Source organism: Poeciliopsis prolifica, unplaced genomic scaffold, assembly GCF_027474105.1.
Source record: "Poeciliopsis prolifica strain line A6 unplaced genomic scaffold, Auburn_PproV2 SCAFFOLD025, whole genome shotgun sequence".
Lineage (NCBI taxonomy): Eukaryota > Metazoa > Chordata > Actinopteri > Cyprinodontiformes > Poeciliidae > Poeciliopsis > Poeciliopsis prolifica.
The window spans coordinates 1390626-1416150 of record NW_026562400.1 but is presented as its reverse complement, the minus strand read 5'-3'; the positions used below and the strand labels follow the sequence as shown (position 1 = coordinate 1416150).

General features: G+C 34.2%; 2 protein-coding genes and 1 long non-coding RNA gene across 3 annotated transcripts; 1 reads left to right on the top strand and 2 right to left on the bottom strand.

Moving 5' to 3' along the window:
• Positions 1 to 2747: 2747 nt before the first annotated feature.
• LOC129370938 (uncharacterized) lies at positions 2748 to 5918 on the bottom strand. Its single transcript, XM_055047226.1, has 6 exons — positions 5823 to 5918; positions 5165 to 5224; positions 4713 to 4781; positions 4359 to 4427; positions 3386 to 3487; positions 2748 to 3209 (listed from the first exon to the last, which is right to left on the bottom strand). Exons 1-6 carry the CDS (start codon positions 5887 to 5889, stop codon positions 2839 to 2841), a joined length of 738 nt encoding a protein of 245 aa, XP_054903201.1. The 5' UTR covers positions 5890 to 5918; the 3' UTR covers positions 2748 to 2838.
• Positions 5919 to 7451: 1533 nt separating this feature from the next.
• LOC129370964 (uncharacterized) lies at positions 7452 to 9874 on the top strand. Its single transcript, XR_008607114.1, has 4 exons — positions 7452 to 7612; positions 8568 to 8651; positions 9227 to 9317; positions 9479 to 9874. It is a non-coding gene; the product is annotated as an uncharacterized LOC129370964 (long non-coding RNA).
• A 7071-nt stretch (positions 9875 to 16945) lies between these two features.
• Positions 16946 to 22545, bottom strand: LOC129370954 (C-type lectin domain family 4 member G-like). The gene is made up of 7 exons (XM_055047260.1): positions 22466 to 22545; positions 20397 to 20471; positions 19022 to 19144; positions 18396 to 18755; positions 18139 to 18302; positions 17917 to 18035; positions 16946 to 17833 (listed from the first exon to the last, which is right to left on the bottom strand). Exons 1-7 carry the CDS (start codon positions 22524 to 22526, stop codon positions 17707 to 17709), a joined length of 1029 nt encoding a protein of 342 aa, XP_054903235.1. The 5' UTR covers positions 22527 to 22545; the 3' UTR covers positions 16946 to 17706.
• Between the last annotated feature and the right edge of the window lie 2980 nt (positions 22546 to 25525).

Here is a 25525-nt window from a genome sequence, read left to right as displayed (position 1 = left end):
TATATCATAAAAAATGAATAAACACTGAATTATGAACATATTTCTTAAAGGTATTCCAGTACAAAATGGTGGCATTTGGAAGTTACAGAGCTTTGATGTTTATGTTGGATCAATCAATCCATCAGTGTTTCTTACTGAGTTTGTTACAGTTTTTAACTTGTAGATAAATTGTAAAAAGAATAAGGGTAATGTCTAGTTTTAGTGCCTTTCTCAGAAACATTTAGGGCCATGTTTAATTGTTGTGGTGCTACAACTGCTGTTGTTAGGTGTTGCATTGTTTTCAATATGTAAATCATGATTAGTGGACTAAGGACACCAAGTATGGGCCGCTTATCTAAGCAGAGGAGACTTAGAAGATGACTCTGTAACACACTCTTCATCCTTTTCCTCCACTCATGTTAACCAGCAACATTTCTGAATATTTCAGTTTGGTTGGTACTTTAGATTACTTTTGTTTATTGTTTTAGACATAAAGTTCACCCAAAAGTTGCTCATAACTCATTTTCAGTGTTAAAATAATATTTACACTAAAATCTTGTAAATAAATCACTATAAAATTGTACAACTGAGTGTTACGGCTGCTTGAGGTTTGACAAACAGCCATAATCTTCTTTTTGTGGTCGAGACAGACCATAATACCACAGTGATATAGTGAACTTTCTCTCAGGCTTGTGTACTTCTTCTATTTTCTATCTGTGATGTTTTAAAGCTGCAGTAATATGAAAAGGCAATAATATGACCTACACCAGAAAACTGCATCAATTCAAGGGAACATAACTTAAAGATTCACTTCCAAACTCAGACTGTTTTCTTAATGTGTAGAGATTTAATGTCATCTTTGTGCAGTCCTTCATCAAAATCAGGCCTCACAAATTAATAATGATACATTTAAATTAATTACAAATATAAATACTCTATCTGTTTGCTTCTGGAATGTGAGCCTTGTGAGAGATGCTTAGAAGATATCTCAGCATTTCAAATTGGAAGGAGATACCAGCTTTCTGCAGCCAAAGGATAAGGGTCAAAGTTTATGACTATGAATTGATCATTTCCTGCATTGTTGCCAAAGAAGGAAGTAAACTGGAACTCTGAACTTTGCACTATACATCACGGCATCCCGTAGGTGCAACACATCTGTGACTAAAGAAAACTGAAGAAGCAGCTACTCTACATGATTAATTCAAGATATGATATGTAACTGGGACTGCCCTAAGGAAATAAAAAGAGAGGGTGATGCAGAGCTGGCTTCAGAAATTGTAACTGAAGCAAGTTCCTGTTCTTTCTCCTTGAAAGGAGGAGAAAGGGAAAAAAACGTAAAACTACTTGTGCAGTTTAAAAAAAAAATTAAATATAAAACTGAATGACATTTTAGATTTACTTCCTCATGTAAGTAAATCTAATTTGTCTCTCTCTCTTCTTTTCCTATTTGAAATGCTTATGTAGATGAACCTAACAGACAAGCTGTATAATAGGAAAAAATGGCAGAAACAGAAATGACAGACATTTTTTTATTCTCATCTAAAAAGTAAGAATTGGGTTATTGTGTGTAATAGATTGCACAAAATAAGTTCAGTAATAGTTATATACACTAATTAATTAAGTTAACTATTGAAAAAAGATTCACAGGCAGTGGGAATCCTAAAATCATGCTGAAGCCATGCAAAGTTATTTCAAAAACTATCAGTAAAAACTTCAGAAACCATAAAAATCATTTTGTCTGGCTTTTGATTCTGTTGATAAACTTTAAATTTACAACTTTCAGACAAATCATCAGAAAAACATGTGAAACTTTTAAAGCCTTTTAAAATGAGCTTGTAAAAAATTTAACCAGAAATTTGCATAATTCTGAAATAAGGTTTTCCAAACAGCTTGTCAAAACTCTCAACATTTCATGTTTATACAGATAAAGCCTTCTTCTCACAGATCCGGGAGTTTCTATTAGTACAGCTCTCAGATCTCCATTCTCGGTACTGGCGAGAAGTTACACATTGACCATCAGTTGCAGGTTGTTGCATCCAGGCTCTAAGGAAAAACATCAATTAAATCAAGGCTCAAAGATTTGTTTTAAACAAAGCTTAAGAAACAATGTGTGTCTCACTGATTGGTCAGATCACTTCCATCAGTCCATTTCCATTTCCCTCCTACAGCTCTGAGACCAATCCAGTATCCATTAATGTGTGAAACAGCAGGACTTTGTGTTTGGACATAATCCTGAGGAATTAGAAGAGAGAATTCTGTTTATATGTTGACTGAAAACTGACTAAACACTCAAAATGATTGATTCTACAATTTCATCAGTCAGTGTACATTTATAATCCATTAAAATTGTTCTTCCATTACCTTTTCTGTCTGGTTAGAAACAACAGTCAGATCTGAAATCTTCTGTTTGCATTGTTTTCGTGCATCTTCCCAGGTCAGTTGTTCAGACGGTGGAGCATCGTTAAAAGCATAACAACTGGATGGTTTGTAAGTCCAGCCTTTCTGGCAATTATTGCAACTTCTCCCTTGAACAAAAATATTCCATCAATAAATATGTTTACAGAATATCATTATTATTATTATTATTTTAAACATGATTATGTAATTCAGCAGAAACTGTTTAAAATATGAACATACCAGCATTTGTTTTAGGACAGTATTCATCAATGCTCCATTGAGCTCGACTGACATTGAGACCATCCCAGGTTTCCTCCATGTTTTTTATTATTTCTGTGAGGTTTTTCTTTTGTTCCTTCAGCTCCTCATTAAGAGAAGTCAGGTTGTGATTCTCTGCTGTCAGTGTGGTGATGTTGTTTTTTAAGGCCTTAGAAGCCATTGTCAGGTTGTAGTTTTCTACAGTCAGCATGGTGATGTTGTTTCTAAGGCATGAGAAGCCATAGTCAGGTTGTAGTTTTCTACAGTCAGCATGGTGATGTTGTTTTCTAAGGCATGAGAAGCCATAGTCAGGTTGTAGTTTTCTACAGTCAGCATGGTGATGTTGTTTTCTAAGGCATGAGAAGCCATAGTCAGGTTGTAGTTTTCTACAGTCAGCATGGTGATGTTGGTTTCTAAGGCATGAGAAGCCATAGTCAGGTTGTCAAACTGAATCGTTAGATTTTTATTATCTGAACTGAGTTTGTTGTTGAGGTTTGTCAGGTTCTGATTCTCCTCCAGCAGAACCTGCTGGGATGATTTCAGCTGGTTCAGTTCACTTGCACTGCTCACATGAACTGTTGGAACAGAAATAAAAAATTACTTTATCAAAATTGAAGAAAAAAACATAAATGTAACTCTTTCATTTTAATTTTTTTTTAACATTAGGATAAACAAATGTTTGCTCCTAAAATATTATTAGAAAATTGTATCTAATGTTGTGTTTTGTTCACATCATTCATGGCTTTCTTACAATAAACACAGACTCCAATGACGCTGAGTACCAAAATGACACAGAGAGTCCCAAAACAGCAACACAGCTGCTGATAGCGGCGACATCTTTCTGCTTCCTTTACTGGTAGAAATAAAGAAAAGAAAAGAAACTTTAAAACCGGGAACAGCTCTTTTGCTCCCCTGTTTTTCTATAGCAAATATAAATACAATATTTTTGCTTCAACATCAAAAAGAAAAGGACTGTCTTTTATGTCAATATTAATTCAATTCATCCTGGATAGGTTTTATTTTGTGTGTTTCAGCCTTTTCAATGCAGGAAGAAGATCATGAACTGATGTGCACCTCAACGTCAGTGAAACACTACCTTCCACCACTGCAGCACGGTACCGTCTGGTTCATCCGGCCCGTTTCTACTCTGGATTTCTGACCATTCAGAATCATTTAATAAATTTGACTATGGAATGTCAGCATATTTAATCAAATAAACTAATCACCTCTGTCAGTGTGTTTCTCCATGTATTTAAACAGACATTTCATAAACTATGTATGTTTTACCATGAAAACCTTTAAAAAGCAGAAGAAACATATTTTTAGAACAGTGTAGTGGAAATTTTTTCTCATAAGAATTTGTATTTTTGCAGACAACAATATTTTATTGAATAACTGGATATTTATGTAGAATTTTTGATGATAATCCATATTATACAACACAACATAAATGACAGACTTGAAATAGGCTCAATCAATTCAAAAAACTGGAATCTTGTAAGTGTTCTTAAGATAACCACATATCTAATTAAGAATGCACCAAGTCTTGTAGCAAATCTATTCCTGCTGCAAATTTTTCATATCCATTGGGTAAAACAACAACAACAAACAGCTGAGTTTCCTTCCAAATCCGTTTTCTCTGATATAAAATTTTTTAACACAAATAGAAAAACTATTTCTAATTTTATGATAATAAATTGTTTTCATCTTTTTTATAATCTTACCAGTTGTGTCATGAGTTTTCTGAACACTCTCATTTTGCTTCTCCAAGTCATATTTTTCCATTGTTTTATCTGAAATGAAATTTTAAGTTGTTTTATAACACAATAACATAATGACTGCATTTGTCAAAGATGCACCAGTTTTATAATAAATAATTTGACTATTCCTTCTGTCTTGGATATTGAACTGAGTTTGTTGTTCCAAATAATTTGGGGCAAATAAAAACCAGAGGAGAAAACCTCAAAAACCCAATTTCCCCATATACAGAAAAATACGTAACATAAAGTATAAAAACGTTGCCCTTTAAATGGAAACTTTGATAATATATTGTTCTTTCCTCTTTTTTATAAACGTACCTGTTTGGTCAGGTGTTTGTTGAACAGTTTCATTCTGCTTCTCCACTTCAGCTTCTTTCTCTGTTTTAGCTAAAAAGATTAAAACATTATCTTGTTTTATAACATGTTCCTAAGAATTGATTTGCTGAAATTTAAACTTATCTTTCAAGAGAATTTCTATTTCACAGAAGCTAAAAAAAACACTTTTACAATTTCCATTAAAACTTTCACAGATTTTATATTTTGACCTGATCTTTTCAGATAAGAAAATGAGGTTTGTTTCATGGGACACCGTTTATTTTACCTGCAAAGGTTCCTCAGGTATAAAGAAAGTGATATAAAATTATTGAATGCATTAGATTTCAGCATTGCTTTGCTTATTTATCTTCTTAATGTAACAATGTGTTTAACCATATAAAGGAAAAATAAAAACATACACTCTGCTTAAGAATTTGTGGATTTGTTTTACTTACCCTCAGGTGGTTCTTTGTTCACCTTCACTTCATCATATATGGTCTCATTCTCATTTTTAACTGACAAGTTAGAAGATCCATGAGTTTAACAGCATTTATGGAATGAGAGAAATGATCATTTCAGTCCTTTTTTTTAACAATCTTTTTGGCATTAGTGGATTTTAATGAACAGTAACATGACAAGAAAGAGGGAGAGACATGCATATTGTCTGAGACTGGGAGTCGAACCCAGAGACAACAGAGTTGGGCATTACACCCTCTGCACCTGGTGCACCTGGTGCACCTGCTCCACCAACTGAGCTGCTTGGCTGCCAAACATTTCTAACATTTTAATGAGTGACATCCAGTCATTCTATAAAAGCTTATGCTTCATGTATTTTATAACCAAAATAGTAGATATAGTCATGCTTTTTTTGTATATTTGCTGATTTAGAAACCCAATAAAATATATTTGTAATTTAAGTCTTGACCAATTATTTTTTATTCAAAAGAACATGAAAGTTTTGTGGCTAAGAACTAATTTTATTTAATAGATCTGAGGCCAAAGATAACTTTTTGCATGGAAAGACTTTTCACATCATCAAAATGATCAATTAGCAAAAACTGAAACTGAGTACATGTGTACAATATATGTAATTTATGCCAAAGATGAACTTACCTCTTGGTTGAAGCTCTATCTTATTTTTTATAGTCACCGAAGCATAGTAAAGTTCCTCCTCTGCCATATCTGCAGCCTCAATGTTGACTGAGCATTGACTTGTTGACTGACAGTTTCTTTGTGTTAGGTCTGCTTTTTATTGTTCTTCATTTGCATACTTCTGCTCTGCAGTTTTGCACCAATATCTGAATCTGAAAACTGTGTTAATTCTGTGTTTTTGTAACTGTTTAAATGTATTGTTGTCAGGATACTCCTGTAAAACAACTATTTGAGCTCAAATTATTTAACCTGGTTTAAATAAAGGTTGAAGAACTGAACATTGACCAGTGTTTTTTGTCTTAGTTAACAATAATTTATTAAGTATACAGTCATCTCCAGTAAGCTAGAATATATACATCTGTCCCAGTGCGACTTGTTTGTCAGATTAAAAGTATGTATACTTTCATTATACTCATGTTTATGTTTTCAGAAAGCATCTTTTATTGTTAATCAATAAAATGAGTTTCAATTGGCGACTTTTCAATAATAATCTGATTTATTGAATAATTCTGTAGTTGATGAAAACATGATTATATGTAACTTGAAAATGTTGACGTCTTTTTAGTTAATAGAATACTAACTTCTACTTTGTGAAAATGTCACAAAAAGGTGAGTGACAAATGCAAATAAATCCAGAACTCAGCAAATAATAAATACACTGTAAAAAAGGAACCTCAGGGGTTATCACATTAACAAAAGAATATCATGTACTGTTAACTAAATAATTCCATGTTTGAGCTAAAAACATGATACAATCATGTTGCATAAACAAGATATTCCACAACTTCAACGTTTATAAAATGTAATCATGTTGAGCTAACATGATTCATTATAGTCAGACCGATCCTATGCTGAAGACCACGAGTGAGATCACGGGATATCACGCAAGTTCACGCAAGATTACGGAAAATCACGGGATATCACGCGAGAACACGCGAGACAATCGGTTTTCTCTCGCAAATGGAATAAAATGTATTCAAGGTGAGATAACGTGATTCAATTACGTCAGCTAGATCTTCCGCCGAAAAAAAAAGAACGTCGGGGCGTATTACATTGACAAAAAAATATCATGTACCTTTCACACAATAATGTTGGGTTTGAAGCGAAAACGTGATAAAATCATGTTGGATAAACAAGATATTCCACGACTTCACATTTATAAAATTGAATCATGTTGAGCTAACATGATTCATTATAGTCAGACTGATATTGTGCTGACGACAACGAGTGAGATCACGGGGTATCACGCGAGAACACGCGAGACAATCGGTTTTTTCTCTCAACTGAACTAAAATGTATTCAAGGTGAGCTAACGTGATTGAATGACGTTATCTCAACTTGAATACATCTAATTAACATATATATACCCACCGCGGGTGGTTCTTATCCTCTGGGCCTGGGACCAAGATACTGCTTGGTCCTGCGCAGTATCTTGGCACAGCCAAGATACTGCGCAGGACCCTCTATATATATATATATATATATTATATATATATATATATGTTTGCATATTTTATATATAATTTTATTTTATTCAATATCAATATTTGTCAAAGTTAATCTCATTAAAAAAAAAACACAGTGACGTCAGTTCCAAAGCGCTATTGTGTCAGACTCATCTCCCGCTGAAGAGGATCCAGCGACATCAAGAGATTACGGAAAATCACGCGAGATAACTGGCTTGCACCTTGTTGGGTTTTTTCAAGGGCAGAGGGGAGATTCCTGGCGTGCATCCACTTAATTTGAAGAAGGTAAGAGTCAATCTATTTTCATCTAAATCCATATAAAAATATGTAACTTAAAATTTCTCTACCATTTGCACCATTTTCTACTTGTTCCATACTTGTGTCACATTATTTCATGTTCTGTAGATTAAGTCGGTTAGGTTAAGGCAGATAGCTTTTTGTTTACATTTATCGCCGCACCATGTTAGGTACATTTTGTGCGAAAAAAGTCTGCAGAGCCATATGTAGTGTACAAAGCTGCTGCCAGAGACACAAATGGACCCCAGAAATATCACAGTTTTGCTCCTCCTGAGCTCCCTGGAGGTTTAGAGGATTTTAACACACGGATCTAACATCAGTCTATTTCTAACTATTTTAATTCTATTTCAGTAATGTTACTATGAAGGTAAATGTAGATACACACACACACTTTGGTACCTTTCTATCATCATCGAGATTCTTAATTAATTATGGTAATAAAAAGTCCTACATTTCAGTCGGTGAAACCTGCAGAAAGCATTGCTTTCTGAGCTTTGTTAAATGTTCCTAAAATACCTGTTAGTTATGGATTTCTAGTATATTTTGTCAGGCTAAAACTCTCAATGGATTATCCATTATTACAGACTTGAGCTTTCTATTTTTTTCTTTAAAATACATATTCCTCTGCTGTAAAGATGTTGGGGTTTTTTGGACTCTTCTTTGTTGTCCCCAAATAATTGTAGCTCAGAAACAATATTGAAGTTCATTGGTTTAATTTTGAAATGTTGATGTTTTTGTGTTGATTGTTTGTGCTCATTTTGACCTGTGTTACTATTGCTTTCTACCATATTCAATTCACCGCTGTTCTGCACATATGTGCTTGCATACAAGTGTCCAGTGGTTATATTCATGAGGCATTCAAGGGACTTGTACTAAAAGATACAACTCAGTTCAGTATGAATTGCATATTTTAATGGCTGAAAATATATCTGATCTCTTTCAGAACATCACCTGTCTGTAATCCACCTGCTTAAGTACTGGTCAAGGGGCTCATCGGCTATCAAGTTATAGATTTCAGTGGCTAATAGTAAGTTTTGCCAGATCTAAAGTGACTGAATGTAGTGTTAGAGAGCTTATAAAGCTAGGGTTCAGCTAAACATTTATTTGGCCAGTCTGTTTTATTTGTCTTTATTTGCGTGGGGATGTGGAAATGTAAGGAGTGTAGTCTCTCTCTGTCTCGTAGATATGACCTGTTAAAACATTTTACACTTAAACACCGGCATATGCGACGTTATCCATGCCCACACATAGACTGTCCATGTACTTGTAAGACATGGAATGCTTTGCATATTCATTTAAGTAGAAGGATATAGACTGTGTTGACCATTCTGTACTTTTCACATATTTCTTTGGTGATATATTCATGTCTTTATTTAAACCTCTAACAGCTTCAGTTAGATGTTTAAATGAGATGTTAAACTCAATTTTAGTCATGGCATAATGAAGGGATACTAACAATTTTAAATATCTTTCAAATAGACTGCAAGCCACTGATCACTTTTGTTGTGACTTCCTTTGAATGTAGCTATGTTTTCAAGTGTGTGAACCTATACTGCTGGAGTTTTGAGATTGTTCTCATTGTTTTTTGATCTGCATATTTAGGAAGACACTGCTGAGGTCAGACGAGAGTGCATCCTCAAAGGTCTGTGTGTACCTAAATGAAGATCCAGAGAAGCTGGTGAGGGAGTACATGGTATGTTAAATTCTCTTTGTGTTTACAATAGAACTCCTAAGAGTTGTTAAAATACTTTCACCAACTAAGGTCCATGAGTGATTCAATCAATGTCAGTCTAATTTATTTATTTAATTACATGTGAATTGTCTCCCCCCAATACCCTTCCCTAACGCCCTTAGGACGTTGATGAATGAAATGGCCAAAGCCGAGACTGTCCTCGGAATCGTCATTCGAGCAGAGGGTGCCGATGCACATCTGGATGTTGGGATTGTCCTGGAGGAGGTGGAAGTTATGAACAGCTTGGGCAGTGTATCTTCTGCAATAGTGATGCTGCTGGGACTAATCTACGCACTAAACTTGAGCTACCCTCAAGTTTAGTGCGTTCAGAACTCAACTTGCTCAGTAACTCAAGCATACCTTTGAAGTAATACAGAAAATAATAATGAAATTGGATGGAAAGAACTTATCAAAGAAAGCACAAGTTCTCAATATGAAACTCGCTGCTAAGTTGAGTAAAGTTTCATATGGAAAATGAGTGTTTAAAGTCTGCAGTAGAAAAGATTTATATTGTTACAGTTCTCTAAGTTGACCAACTGTTGTTAACTGTTGTTGTAAAGAATTGGCTGGGAAATAAAACTGTAACCTTTTTGTAGTTGTTTTTTTATTTCAATGTCCAACTCGGCTGTGTTTTGTGCTGTGTAAAAAAACGATGTATAACAATTCTGAAAATACAATTGTGTTGTACCTTTTCTAATTGTTGAGTGTTCTTCCTACACTTTCACCTAGTGCTATCTTAAAATGCTTGATTAACGCTTGAAAAAATGTCTTTGAATTAACGTCATGAAATAATGGAAAGGATTTCCACACGATTAACTAGTTGTCTTTAAGCATGAAGCATATTTGTTGAGCTAACTTACTTTTAGTGAGTTGTACCTACTGAATCAGGTAGTGTGAAGGTACCACTGTAAAATAAGGTGGTTTCAACTGCATTTACATTCATCTTAATGAAGTTACATCAATGATTTGGTCCTAAACATTACAGATTAGTTGGGCGGGCTGTATTGCACTACACTGGGTCATGCTACAGTAACTGAGTTAAAGGAACCTTTAAAACATATGTTGAGCCAACACATTTCATTTGAATTTGAATAACCTTAATGAATGGAGTTGAGCCAACTCATTTGATTTACAATCATCCATTGCCTTACCATAATTCTGGTTAAGCCAACATATTTGGTTTAAATTAGAACAACCTTAATGAATTATGTTTTGCCAACTCATTTTATTTATATAAGAATAACCACAATATATTACGTTGAGCCAACATGTTTGATTTAGAATCACCCATTGAATCACCATTGTAACAAGTTGAGCCAACACATTTGCTTTACATTGGAATAATCTTAATAAATTAGGTTGACCTAACACATTTGCTTTAAATAAGAGTAACACAAGTACATGGTGCTGAAATAAAGCAAAGTAATCAGGTGGAAATCCTTTCCATAATTTTTTTATGTTCATCCAATGACTTATTTTTTTCAGTGTACATGTCAGATGAAAGTGTGGGAGTTACATAACCTTTGACTTCATTTGTGCACTTAATTGTAGCTTTGCTCACAAATAACATTTACCTGGAAACTGTGTGAATGTGTGTGAGAGAGAATTGTCTTCATAACATTTGTTTTCAAATACTGCTTTGCTAGATAAATTTGCAAGTTGGCATCCAGCTTAGTAAAGAACTTTGCTGCTGAAATGTGCTATACAAATCAAATTTGATTTGATTTGATTTTGATTTAGTTTTATTTTAGGAGGAATGTTTCAGTTACCATCATCATGTAATATGATGGTATTATATTACAGACATGGATAATATTGATAACCGGAGTAATGACACCAGTAAAATTATTTCTATTTTTCATACATTAAGAAGTCACTCTGATGAAGATCTCTATCATACATGTATATACAATCTCACTATGGGCATAAATGATATTCATATAAAGAGCATATTTCATAAAACAAACAAAAAAAAAACATATCTGATTTTCTTTGAGAACCACTTCTACATGGTTCTCAAAGAAAATGGATGGAGAATAATTACACTGTAGTCATCTCTATGAGTCTTCAGATTTTTGAGTATCATAAACTTCAGAAAGAAAATGTTGAGAGGAAGCTAAAGCTGTTTGTTGAACAGCAACAGCTGCAAAACCTGAAATATCTTAAGATTTGTGGACCAAAATCTCTCTTCCAGGGAATGCTTAAATGTCAGATGTTGCAAAGTCAGTTACTGGAACTGTCTTTGTCCCCTTATAGTTTCATGCCTTATGGAGGCAACTGGTTGACTGGATTTCATTTACAGCTCTCAGAGAAAAGGAGGCTGAATACAAATGCATACCTTATTTTACAGACTTTTGTTTACTCTGTTCTGTTGGCTCAGAACCACACTTTACAGAACCATGTTGATCGAAGGGAGAAAATATAAAAAAACTCATCGGTTGATTAAGTTCTCATGGAGTATTTATGTCTGAACATTTCTCTCACTATTTAAACTATTGTGGCCACATTTTCTGTAAACGACTGATCCGTTTAGAATATTTTATAACTTCCCCAAACACACTTCTGTGAAATCCAACAGCAGGACTATTCTGATTAATGTTTTACATCAAATTGTGGAAGTGATAGAATTTAGCAGACCGTATTTTGATGAAGTTGTTAAAGAAACAAACAATAAACCAGACAAAAAACAATTTGGTATTACATATGCTGTAGAGAAATTGTGGAAGTGGTACTGACTTGAAATGTTCTCTCGTTTTCTGGAACGTGTGATACAATTTTTTTACTGCAGTTTGTGTTTCAAGTCTTTGTTCTGTTGACTCAATCGTCTGTGAACAGCATCTACAGGAACAATTCTTGGAACAAGATATAAGTACAAAGGCATTCATTATGCCAGGTCTATGAGAAACATAGTACAGTTGTTCAATGATATCTTGTCATATTACTCATTTAGAAATACTGCCACTGCAACTCTGATGATGACGTTGTTTCCTCCTACTTCATAAAACATGCAAAATACTTGCAGGCACAGTAGAGCAGCTACTCAGCCAAAAGTACAACTGAAAAACCTGCAATCAGTAAAATAATATTTAATGGTAAGGCTCTCAACGGTCTAATTTAAACATAAATCAAACAAATCTCATAACAGTGCCTTTAACAAATAATGCCAAGCATAAAAGGAAACAATCATTCAATGTTAAACAGGTTGCATCAAAATAAACAATCCTGAGTTATTAAATCAAAACTTCCTGAGAACATGGCTGTTTTGTTCTGGTGCTTGTTTCTTAAATGTCATATTAGATTTGTTGTGTTGATGCATTTTGACATGCTTCCACCCCAAATTTTCCGCCGCAACTTGCAAACTTCCCCATTCATTCTGAGCATTAAAGTTCCACCTGGCCTTGCTTAGAATTTGTTGCCACACACTTGCACAATGAGAAGGAAAGAAGAGACGAGCTGCACATGCAGGCTGCAAAGTGAGACACAGGTGATCGGTTTTGGTGATAGGCAATAAGAGACAGTGACTGGTGATCAATGATCATACAATTATCACGGAAATCGGCCGATTTTGATCAATGACCGATCGATCGGCACACCTCTATTCAAAATAAATAGTAAGTGATCTTTACAGATCCCTACAGATGGTCCATGCTTATAGGTTGCATAATAATTTAACCCTCTGATGCATGAATTATGAATCCTTGGGTCAAGATTTTTTTGAAATGTGTTTTTACTCTTCTTAAGTAAATACCTAAAGAAATAAATTGGTTCTCTTTCATCAACATTTACTCTTCTTTCTCCTAGAAAAGGTGACAAGTCTCCATCAAAGTTATTGTCTTAGACTTTACAGAGATATTTGCAGGGTTGAGTGCAGGCATTGCCCTTGTGAACTTTTCTCAGAGCATGTACCATGTGGACATTTTCCTCAGCTCCCTCATCTTGCTGACCTTCTGCATCCTGTCCTTCATCATCCTGGCCCTCATCATCTCTACTTTCAGCCTCCTGATTATCTGCATCTCCTTCATCATCTATATCTCCAATATCTATAGTATTCCCTGGTGATGAGGAGCAGTCACTCCCCATCACTGCTGTCATTACACTTGTCATCAGAGGAAATTTCCTCGACTATTCTGTAGTGACCCTTATTCTTTTCTGCACTTGTGCTCAAAAAGTTTGAGAAAATTATCATTTACTAACACAAACTACAATTGATCTGCATAAAAAATATATATTTTTAAAACTAACATAGATATAATCAAAATGAATTTAATTGCAAGCAAACCAGTGATAATGAAAAATAAATCAACTACATGACTTATGTGAAAAAATATAGTCAGCAATGCATGATGTCCACTGTGATGGACACATGATTAATCACAATTTTCTACTTACATGAAACAAAATTTTCCAAACTAAGTTTATAATATTGTTACCTAGATACTCTTGCATGTCAGCATAATTTTTTGTACCTCTAGAATTCTCTGAGAATAGAAGGTTTGAGAGGATATTCCTGGAGTGGTCATCAAGTGTGTCTGTCTGCCGGCCAACTTGGACTCTGATGACATTAACTTGTAGTTACAACACATTGCCACTGAATTGACCTCATTGGAGGGGGGCAGTAGAGAGCATTCTAAGGACTGATATGCAATTCCACCATAGAAACAACTGCATTTAGAAAACAATGCCTTCTAAACAGCTGTCCACTGTAGTGGCCGCTTTGCACCAGAGAGTTAATATAATCCAATCAATGGAACATTATAATATTATGGCATCCACATTAACTCTCTGAAACAGCATCTCATCCATGGAGAGGGGGACTGCTGTTGCAACTATCCATAATGCTGTCATCCTACCTTTCTGTTCTCTGGAAAACAGCACAGGAATCTGCTTTTAAATTTAAGGCAAGGACAGGTCCTACAACAGTGAGGGTCCTGAAGTGAAGGTTTATTTGAGAGTTAAATAATTGCTTGACTTAAGAAATCTTCTCCAAATAATTAAGTTAACTAAGTAAAGTAAGTAATTCAGTAAAAAGCTCTTCACATGTTTTTATATATCTGTTTACATCAGAGATAAATCTTTTTCAAATGTGTAATACTATATAGAGAGTTAATATGCACATCAACATCCAAACTAGAATCAATGCTGCATCCGATCAAACAAAAGAAAATGACCAAATTCCAACTCAATCATAAAAACTTAGAAGAAATTATACATAATTTAAGCTCCTCCTCCTGTCTTGATAGCCTCCACAGATTGCTTTCCTAAGCAAAGTTCTGCCTGTCAATACAAGATTGCCCTGAAGTTGCACCAGCTCCTTTTTGGTTTTAGTCTGCAGATGAAAGTGTTACCTTAGATGGCAGGGTAACAGTGCCATCTGCAGGACTAGAGTACAAAGGTCTCAGAAAGATCTAGAAACTCCATCCATGCATTTATCTTTATTCACATTGATTGCTGCAACGGTGTTTTCACAGATTTGCCTACAAAAATTAATCAGACAGCTGCTCACATTCAGTCTATACTTTAAAATACTGATTTATAAATCATCAACTAGCTTAACACCAACATGCATTAAAGATCTGCTGTTGTTGTATCAAACTTCCGGCCCTCTCAGGTCGTCTGGTTTTGGTCTGTTCCACATGGCCAGAATCAGATCCAAACATCGAGAAGCATGTTGTAAGAAAAAACATCAGTTCAATGAAGGCTGATAGATTTATTTTAAGAAACAATGTGTCTCTCATTGATTGGTCAGATCACTTCCATCCATCCATTTTCCTTTCTTTCTTTCAGCTCTGAGACCAATCCAGAACTATGACGTGACGCTTTTCATCCTTCCAACTACAATCATCAACACACGTCTGTGGAGAATGAGACAAAAAGGATGATATATTTACTTCATTTCCATGACCGACAGTTGGTGTTGAAAGTATATCTGTACTTTATATTAACAGCTTCCTGCTCCGTCTTTACCTTTTCTTCTTCATTACCAACAACAGACAGTTCTGAACTCTTCCCTCTGCAGTATTCTCGTGCTTCTTCAGGTTTTCTGAATCCCAGGTTCAGGATTATGAACTACATAGCAGCTGGACAGAGAGTGAATCCAGCCTCACTGAAACAACAGAGATCAACTAATAAATATTTGGACTGGCCAATATAATGGTAAATAAAACTAATCTTTTACCATAAGGACATCTTACAGTATTCATCAATGATCTGTAAAGCTTGACTGAGTTTCTGCCCCTTCCAAGTTTTTATATCTTCTCTGATGGTTTTCATCTTTCCTGCAAGTCGTTTTGTTGTTTCAGGTTTTGAACCTGGATGTTGAATTGTGAACTTTTCTTTTGCAGCCGGTGGAGTTTTGAACCATGGCTTTGAAATCAGAGTAGAGTTTGTTTTTGAGGTTTGTCATATTGTAAATTTCATATAGCAGGAAAGTTTGGTTGTCTGTTAGTTGTTTTAGCTCATATTTATCTCTCTTGTCAAGAGATATAACTGCAACACATCAACATGTTATTGTTGTGAAATAAAGAAAAAAAGAGTCTATATTTTTAATGTGGATATGAAGTGGGATCACAACCAACAAAATAATTCAATAAGCTCCAAGAGGTGGGAAAAGCTGTGAGATGGAAGAAATGTGTGACCTTTTGACATAGTAGTTACAGACATTTTGTGCTTAATATTTTTTAACTTGAATTGTTTCAATATTATACCTGGAGCAGCTCTTATGTTCTTCTCAATGCCCAGTCCTTCATCATCACAGTCAGATTCTTCAATTTCCTCTGAAAGAAAAAATCTAAACTACGGTTTCTACATGCTGATGATTACCTTCAACAGATGAGAATCAAAATGGTATTTTCACTTTCAATTATACTAACTTTTGTTAAAATGTTGTTCAAATTATCTGTTCAACTATGTGGATTCAATATGTAACTATTGCTTTTCTATATTTGAGGGTCTTAATCAGTTCATCAAAAAAACAATCATGGTTTTATATCTTGTAATTCTTCTATTTCACTCTGGTATAATTAACTTAAACATATTAAAAGAACAAGCATGAAGTAACACAATAAAATGAATACAATTAACTGAATACAAAAACCTTCTGATAGTCCGTCTTACCGGCAGATAAAGAAACTTGTGGGTTACATCCAGACTTTGTTCTCTTCTCTCCATTTTGTAAAAGTTTCAACATCAGATGAAGACTGAAGAGGAACTGTTAATGAGAACAGAGTGCTGACTTTATAGTCTTAAATGTGCCTTTTAGTTCTGCTTTTTGATGTATGAAACATATTTGGTGTCCAACGTCTTCTCATAGAGTTCACTTCTTCTCGACAGGAACTTCTCCAAATAAATAATATTCTGTTGATACAATTAAAAAAGCATAAGCTTAACTAAAAAAATGAGATTCTAGACAATATAAAGTTTCTTATATAAGTTCCAAGTGGACCATGAATAAACGTCTTCTTTAAAATCAATTAAGTTTTTTAATTTGTTTCTAACATCTGGTAACATTGGGTGTGTCTTCTACAGAACTGCAGCTAACCTATATAATAAATAAAACATTCAGCAAGTCCTGAAATCATTTCTTTGTTTATTTTATTTTTTTCTTATCTTTGTTGAGTCAGTTTGTTTTTGAAGATAAATTGTTGCCTCAGTCTGAGTGTCTGAGCAAAGAGGAGCAGGTTTTCTAAATTAATCACTAATCATTTAGCATTTGATGCTTCATGTCTCTGAGTGGTTTATCTTTGGTAGAGTTACTGTAACAGAACACATCTCCATTTTCTGACAAACATTCATACTGACAGTTTCACAGAACATTGATAGCTCTGAAAATGTTAAAACTCCACCCTGAAAAACAAAAATCACATAAAAATCCACAACCTTCAAGTATAAAATGATCTGTAATTGTTGACTCATTGCTGCTCTGAGAAAAGGAAACTAGATTAGATTAGTTTTATTCACAATTACAATGTTGAAACAATCACATCCGTCTCAACTTTTAACATTACAGCGCCTCTATATTTAAAAACATTCAGGTTCATGTTATGAATTTGAACATGAAAACTTTAATAGGCCCAGAAAAAAACAGATGTGTTTTAGAATTGGTTGAATGTGTTTCTAAATTCTGGCAGCTTCAGATACTATTTATATATATTCAGTAAAGTCGGTGCATCCACTGAGAAACTTTACAGCTTAATTTATTCAAATTACTTTTAATAACTGACATGAAATTACATTTGCTGTAGATAATATGATGAATAATAAACTATAGATGTTTAGCTTTTGAAAAAAATAAAAAATAAAATGTTAATACATTTTCTTTCCATGTTTTTCAAATAATCTTGATATTTCATGTTTAAACAGATAAAGCCTTCTTCTCACAGATCCAGCCGTTTTTATCACTACAGCTCACTGATTTCCATTCTCGGTTCTGGAGGGAAGTTACACATTGACCTTCGGTTGCAGGTTGTTGTATCCTGGCTCTAAGGAAAAACATCAGTTAGATCAAGGCTGATACATATATATATATTTTTTTACACAGTTTAACAGATGATGTGTCTCTCACCGATTGGTCAGATCATTTCCATTCATCCATTTCCATTTCCGTCCTTCAACTCTGAGACCAATCCAGAACCCTTTCATTTTACCCTCGTTATCCTTCCAGCTATTCTTATCAACAAACATCTGTGGAGAATGAGACAAAAAGGATTATATATTTCCTTCATTTCCAGTTGGTGTTGAAAATATATATGTGATTTATATAAAGAGTTTCTGGCTCTGTCTTTACCTTTTCTTTTTCATTTCCAACAACAGTCAGATCTGAACTCTTCCCTCTGCAGTTTTCTCGCGCTTCTTCCCAGGTTTTGTGATACCTCGGTTCAGGATTATGAACTATATAACAGCTGGACTGAGAGTGAATCCAGCCTTTTGGACAAGACCTACACCGTCTCACTGAAACAACAAAGATCAACTAATAAATATTTGGACTGATCAGTATAATTATAATTAGGTATAATCTTTTACCATTAGAATATCTGAACATACCGTTGTTTTCTTTGGGACAGTATTCATCAATGATCTGCAGAGCTTGGCTGAGTTTCTGCTCTTTACAAGTTTTTATGTTTTCTGTGAGAATTTTCACGTTTGTCTGCAAGTCGTGGTTGATCTTTTTAACTTGACTGTTTTCTGCTATCAGGTTGATTTGTTGTTGTGTCAAATTTTGAACCTGGATGACAAATTCTAAACTTTTGTTTTTGCAACTTGTGAAGTTTTGAGCCAGGCTTTTGAAATCAGAACTGATTTTGTTGTTCAGGTTTGTCATGTTGTAAATTTCATCTCGCAGGAAAGTTTGATTGTCTTTCAGTTGTTTCAGCTCAGATTTATCTCTCTTGTCAAGAGATACAACTGCAAAACATCAACATATTCAAGGTAGTGATAAAACAGAATAAATGCATCGGCAAGATATATAGATATGTAAAGAACAAAATCTTATGTAACAAAAACAACAGAAACTTTTTCAGTTTTAATTGGTTTGAATTATTTCAACTTCTATTTTCCATTACTTTACATTTACATTTTAAATGTTCTTCCATATTCTCCATGGAAGTAAACATCACAAGTTTCTAATATCTTCTTGTCTCAGTCTTAAAAAATGTTCTTTACATACTTACAGTAGACACTGACTCCAATAATGGTCATCACCATAATCACACATAGACTCCCAAAACAATAAACCAACTTCTGATACAACCAACAACTTTTTGCTTCTTTGTCTGACAAAGGTCCTGTAGAAACTAAACAGAACATATAAGACACATTTTTATTTGGACAAAACTGCAGCAAGTTAAACCTTGTTTGTTTGCATTGTTTTATGTAGATACCTTTTCATTTTAAAATGTTAGAAAAATATTGTCATCATTTAGCAAAGAAAGATGGAGGAGAAAATAGTTTTATTTTTCACATAGTGAGTCTTAAAGCCTGTGAAACAAACATAATAAACAGATTACTGGGGTGGATTGCTACTATTATAGGCAACGTTAGCAAATAAATATACATGCTTTTTGATCCTGACTCTGGTTTAAAACTGTTTTGCAATAATGTTTGCTTGCATGCACTGATTCCCTTTTTGGTTTGAATAATTTGTTACAGATTCATATATTTGGTCAATCAAATCCTTGTAATCCAAATGAACACATGAGGTGAATGAGTGAGATTTCGGCTGAGTAGTAAACAGCACATCAACTGATTATCCTGAACTAAAACTTGCTCATTTTACTGGTGATGTTAAAGTTAACTGAGCCTTTTGGAGAAGATTTTATACACGCAATGATTATTTTAGCATTTGATTAGTTTTTTCAATTGCTTAACATTTGTGTCAGATTTTTGTTGAGACAATTTATTTGGTTTCTTCATTTTACTGTGCAATACTTCATCCTCTTTTTTAGCTAAAAGAATAGAATCTAATGTTTATTTGTTTCACAATACATTCTTGAAAGGATTTAAATTAATTATTTAATGATCATATTTGCTTGAAACTGAAAGTATCTGTCAGGGTCTTTTCTTCCGCCAGTTTACTGTAAGTGTAACAGACTGAGGAAAGTTAAAGACATAGAGCTGAACGTTAGTGAAAAAGGGAAATTGTCTTTCACAGGAAATAAAGCAAGACATTTCTGATGTTCCACTTTATCACAATTCAAGACACTAATACCATCTGCAACCTACACAGATGGTAAAAGTTGAAAGAATTAATAATTTTACATTCATGTTTATAGTTAATATATAGTCTTTATTGTTCAGAAATGATGTTATCGTAATGAGTGCCACTGCAAGGCTGAAGATACATCTTTGTTTTTTATCTGTGCATGTTTTCTAAAATCTTTTTCTCTAAAAACAATAATAATTGAAAGGTTAAAATGCTCACTCGTTTCATCTGAACTGAAACTTGCAACATTTAAGGAATGCTAGAGCTAACTGAGTCTGTTGTAGCTGAGTTGATGCATGCAAAATTTTATTGTTGGATTCACTTTTTTTTTTTCATTTACTTACCCTTTGTGACAGTCATTTCCCGAGCTGCTTGGCTTGGTTTCACTTCATCATACACAACATCGTCTTCTTTTTTAGCTGAAAAGGTTCAAATGTTTGTAACATGATTAAATTTTGAAATTTAATCAATTGTGTAATATTTTGGTTGAACCTCAAAACCTATCTCTAGACGGGAAGACAAGTTAAAATATCAGCAAACTGACACAGACCTGATCTTTCATAAAAAAAGAAAAGTCTCTCAGTAAATAAAATAAAAAACAATCTGATGCTGCACTTTATCACCTTCTGCACACAGAGTAGGACTCTTTGACCTTTCCTTTTTGCACAGCCTTACATCAGACATCTCCTGTTTACAGTTACACTAATACAGTTACATCCAGGTGGTGAGACTGTTTTTTGTTCAGCTCAGTAAGTGAAGCATTCACACCCATCACATCACAAACCACAGAGTGCTGCAAGAGCTACCCACAGCTCTTGAAATGGGTGGATACGCTCTGAGGGTTCTGGGAGAATCTGAGTCAGATCTCGAGTTTTCTGTGTTGCCAAGAATTGATAAAATTAAGCAAATTTCACAGTCACCATGTGCACATTTTCTGTGAAACATCCTGTGCAATGAGTTTATCGAACAGGCAGGCCACTGTGTCTGAAAAGAAAAAAAAAAACAAAAGAAAAACTGCTCTATGACCCAGTTGAATACATGTCTGATGTATTTTTTTAAATGGACATCAGCCATGATTCTGTTTGGTGAATAACCTGCTCTATGTTTGAGGTTTGGGTCACTTCTTTGGATATATTTGACACCCAGGGGGTCCTGGCTGCTCTCATTTACTCTCCTCTCTTGCGCCTCCTAGGTTTTCTGTTGGATTTCGGCCTGAAAATTTAAATGATCATGGAAGAGAGGTGGCTTCAGACCTGGTGAACTAGGCCGTGTTGGTTTAATCGCTTGATTTTGATAGATTTTTTAGAACCCTTTTCATTTAAAATATCTCAATATTCCAAATACCTGATTTTTCTGAGCTTTCTGTTGTTTTCCCAGCTGATAACAAGTCCCCCACCTGCCTTTATTGGGTATTAGGTTCTTTCCCATGTATTCACCCATTTTTTATTATTTTTTGCACCAGACTAACCTAAACAGTTTGGCTTCACTTATTCAACTAAACCAGTTCTAGTTAAAGCCCAGGCAATGTTTAACAATTTTCATCCATTTATATTTGACATGGTACAACAGAAAACATGTCTTCTAAGCAATGTTGACATGCAGATAGTTGCTAATGTTTGCTGTGTCGTCACCCAGGATGCCCCACTTTGATTCAGTCATCATCTGGTTTTGTTTGTCAGTTTCTCTTACTTTAAACTATTTCACAAAAGTTGTAAATATAGATAAGCTTAGGAGGAAAGTTATGTTTTTAATATTTCCTTACCTGTAAGGATTAACACATGAATGTCACATTCATTTATCTTTCCTATGTTATGAGAAACGAGTCTCTGTGTCTCAGTTTGTGCTGCAGTGTGGATTCAATAAACTCAGATCCAGTTTTGAATCACATGTTGCTTCTCTTATTTATTTTCTGTTCCCCAGGTTGCAGTTATTTTAATGTGTTTCTACTTTTTCTATTTTTTGTCCTTAAAACTTATTAGTTACAAAACATTTTTGATAGATGAGGATAATTTTAATTCTTTTGCCGCATGTATTACTTTATGTAAAAAATAAATAAATAAAAATAATCCAGTTACCTGTTTAATTTTTTTCTTTTCCTAGTAAATGAACCAACTCTAAAAGTAGAGGTTTAATTACATTTTCAACCATAATCAGCATCTAATAAGATTTTCTGGTTCTTTTTTTTTACACAATGTGTTAAAACCTTAAGTAGATTCTTAATTAAATGTTAGAAACAATTACAATTTAAGTGATTGTATCTAAAAAAAATCTCCTAATTTGGAGGAACCACATTTTTACTTGATAATTTATCAATCAGCAAAATTATTTGACTACACACACAACAGTGATTATAATCATAAACAGTAACATGTCAGTAAAAGGATTATTAAAAAAACATAAACATAAAACGCACCTATTGCCAATCCCTTGTTTTTGAAAACAACAGAGGCGTACTGGACTTCGTAGTCTGCCATCTCTACAGTCTCGATGTTAAAGTTCTTTGTCAGTGAGAGGAAAGTAAACCAGGAGCAAAAGAGCAGTATTTATAAGTATTTATAGATATTTCCTGTCACAAGTCTTTCAAAAGCTCCCACAATTATGAACTTCTGCTTTTTGAAGTCATTTGCATTAATCACTCAAGTAGAAAAAAATATTAACACCATAAAGAGCTTAGTATCATGTAAAACATTCAGAATACACAATTCACTATATGAAATTGTGATACTGATAAATACATTTAATCTTTTGCAGTCTCAAAGGAGGAAGAGATTAATTACACTGTTCTTCATTTTTACAAAGTTTCACACATGAAGGTCACACCATCCCACAGTGACTGTTCTTTGTTGACCAAAACATGATCTTTGACTCTAACTTAAGATCGTCTGCAAATTAATTTGAGATTTTTAAAAATGCATAAATATTGTAGAAGAGGATATGTGTTTGTGACAGGTGTTTTCTCAAGTGATGAATCAGCATGCATAGACGAGAAATTAACTTAGATTGTTTAATGAGTATGTTCCTTGTGAAAACAAGACATTTTCTCTTCATAAAAATTGTGCCAAATGCAGAATTTTTTTTTGTTATTGAACTGAAATTTCAGTGTAAAGCAAGAATTATGCTTATAGTTAACTATAGTTATAGTTATGCTTATATTTGTAAGCAATCAAAAAAATCATGATTGCTTGATATTAGAACTTCCTATGTTAAAGAGAATTTCATTAAGTATTTTATATTTTCTGTCAAATCACACTCACTCATTAACTTGGTATCTTTCATGCTAAATCTTATTTTACTGCAGAAACAGTATAACTTTGTTTGCTACATTTGGTTTGATATTTTCCATATGCTGTTATTGTTTGTTGATGTAATTCCTTCGGTGAGAAAAACAGACTTGAAGCTTAGTATTTCCTCCTGTCGCAATGGAGAGTCATATTAGCTGTCTTTCATTGCTGAGGGCTTTTCATATTCTCCCACTTAACTTAGAGGCAACTTGACTCATAATTGAGTTACCTTGTTGGTATTTCTTGTTCTAAAAATCCTGAGCATCACAGAACCTGGAAGGTTTATATGGAGTAATTGCCTCTTATTCAGAATTTGATTATCCAGTTTACTGAAATGGGGCTCAGGAGGACAAACAAGAAATAAAAATAAGAGAAAAAATGTGTTCTCAAATGGGTTTTTGGTGTTAAAATTTAATTTTAGCGTTGTAATTATGACATCATTTGTATTTTCTTGGCAGAAAAACAAGAAGGTGGTGACATTTTAGAATCTCCCCAATTTGCAGGGGAATAACAATCTTGGTTTAGTTTGAGGAACAGCCACAATCTGTCAATTTTAAATTTAAGAAAATTGTCTGTAGCTCTTTGTAAGTAAATGAACATAAACAGACAACAATGTATCTCATACCAGACGGCCATGTTATCTGAAGAGGTTTTCTTTGCTGTTTACTTTGGAGTGAACATAGGAATGATGATTCTTTTTATGTAACCTCAGGGCAATATTTTTTGTGGCGCTTTAATGAGCAGGCTACATGAAAATATGAAGCAGAGTGAACTGTCAGTCTCATCACAGTTTCAGTCACAATAACAATGGTAAAACAAGTGTATGCATTTAGCAACATACATAATCACCTCAACATTTAAAAGTATATTATGATTTCATGGCCCCAGCCTTTTTATAAGAAGTAATGCAGCATCGTTTGGTGACCACAAATCATTAACTGTGACAAATTACTTGCAGAGCCAGGAAATACATCAGTCATCAGCCATTTTGTCATGAATGTAAATACTTTATGTGGCCCAGAAACAAAATGTAGAAAAGATTTTTAAAGATGTAATGTAAATATTGTGTCACGCTGAAGTGGCCCAAATTTGATTTTTATTAACTCATACAACCTTGTTTGCCTTTCTGACAGAAGATCAGATCAAAGCTGATAGGTTTGTTTTATACACAGTTTAAGAAATAATGTTCTGTCACTGATCGGCTGGATCACTTTCATCAACCTATTTTCATATCCTTTCTACAGCTCTGAGACAATCCAGTATACTTTACTGTCCTTCTTATTTTATTTCACTTAGACCATTAACAGTTTGTTCAAAATATATGTGTAATTGATATATAAGTTGTATTAGCAACAGCAAGATCTCCATGTTCTCTGCAGAATTCTTGTGCTTTTTTCTGGGTTCTTCGATTTCCAGACTCAGTATTATAAAATAGATAGCAATTGTTGTCAAAGTAAAACCATTAACTCTGACAAGGATCCCAGTGTCTCTCTGAAACAGCAGAGATCAACTAGGCTACTCCCACACTGCAGCCTGAAGTAACCCAAATCCAATTTTTTGTCAAATCGGATTTTTTGGTTATTCACATTTCCAAATATATGCGACTTGTATGTGATCTCCTGTGTGAAAAGCAAATGAACTGAAAGTGTTCTGCATGTGCAGTAGAGGGCGCAATAACGTCACAGACAGAGAGCATGCTCAGGGTTGCCAACCGCCATAAAAATAAAAAAAACTTCTGCTCAGTGTTTGCAGAAATAAAAGTGGATGATAATAGTGGAGTACATCTTGAAATTGTTAAATTGCTGTTTGACCAGATCCAGCATATTAGCAACTTAATCTGCGCTTTGTTTTTGTAATGTTTGCAAATTTGTAAAACAAAAATAAAATGAAAAGTCACAAAAAAATCATATATACCTATCAACGCTGGTCCAAACCGTGTCACGACCAATAAGGACCTCCATCATCTCCATCAGCTCTCCAGGCTCGCATCCTTCACCGACCTCCACCATTAGTGTCGGGTCCCGGGGGGATGACATTCCTAACCTACATCAGGATTTTATTGCAATTCACAGCTCGATGTCCTTAGCCTGGGCCTGAGCACCAAAGAACTTTAATTCATGCATAATAATAAACCTCCTTAATCGCTGTCTTTTTCTCCATCTGAGTCTCTCCAGATTGAAATCACATTTCTT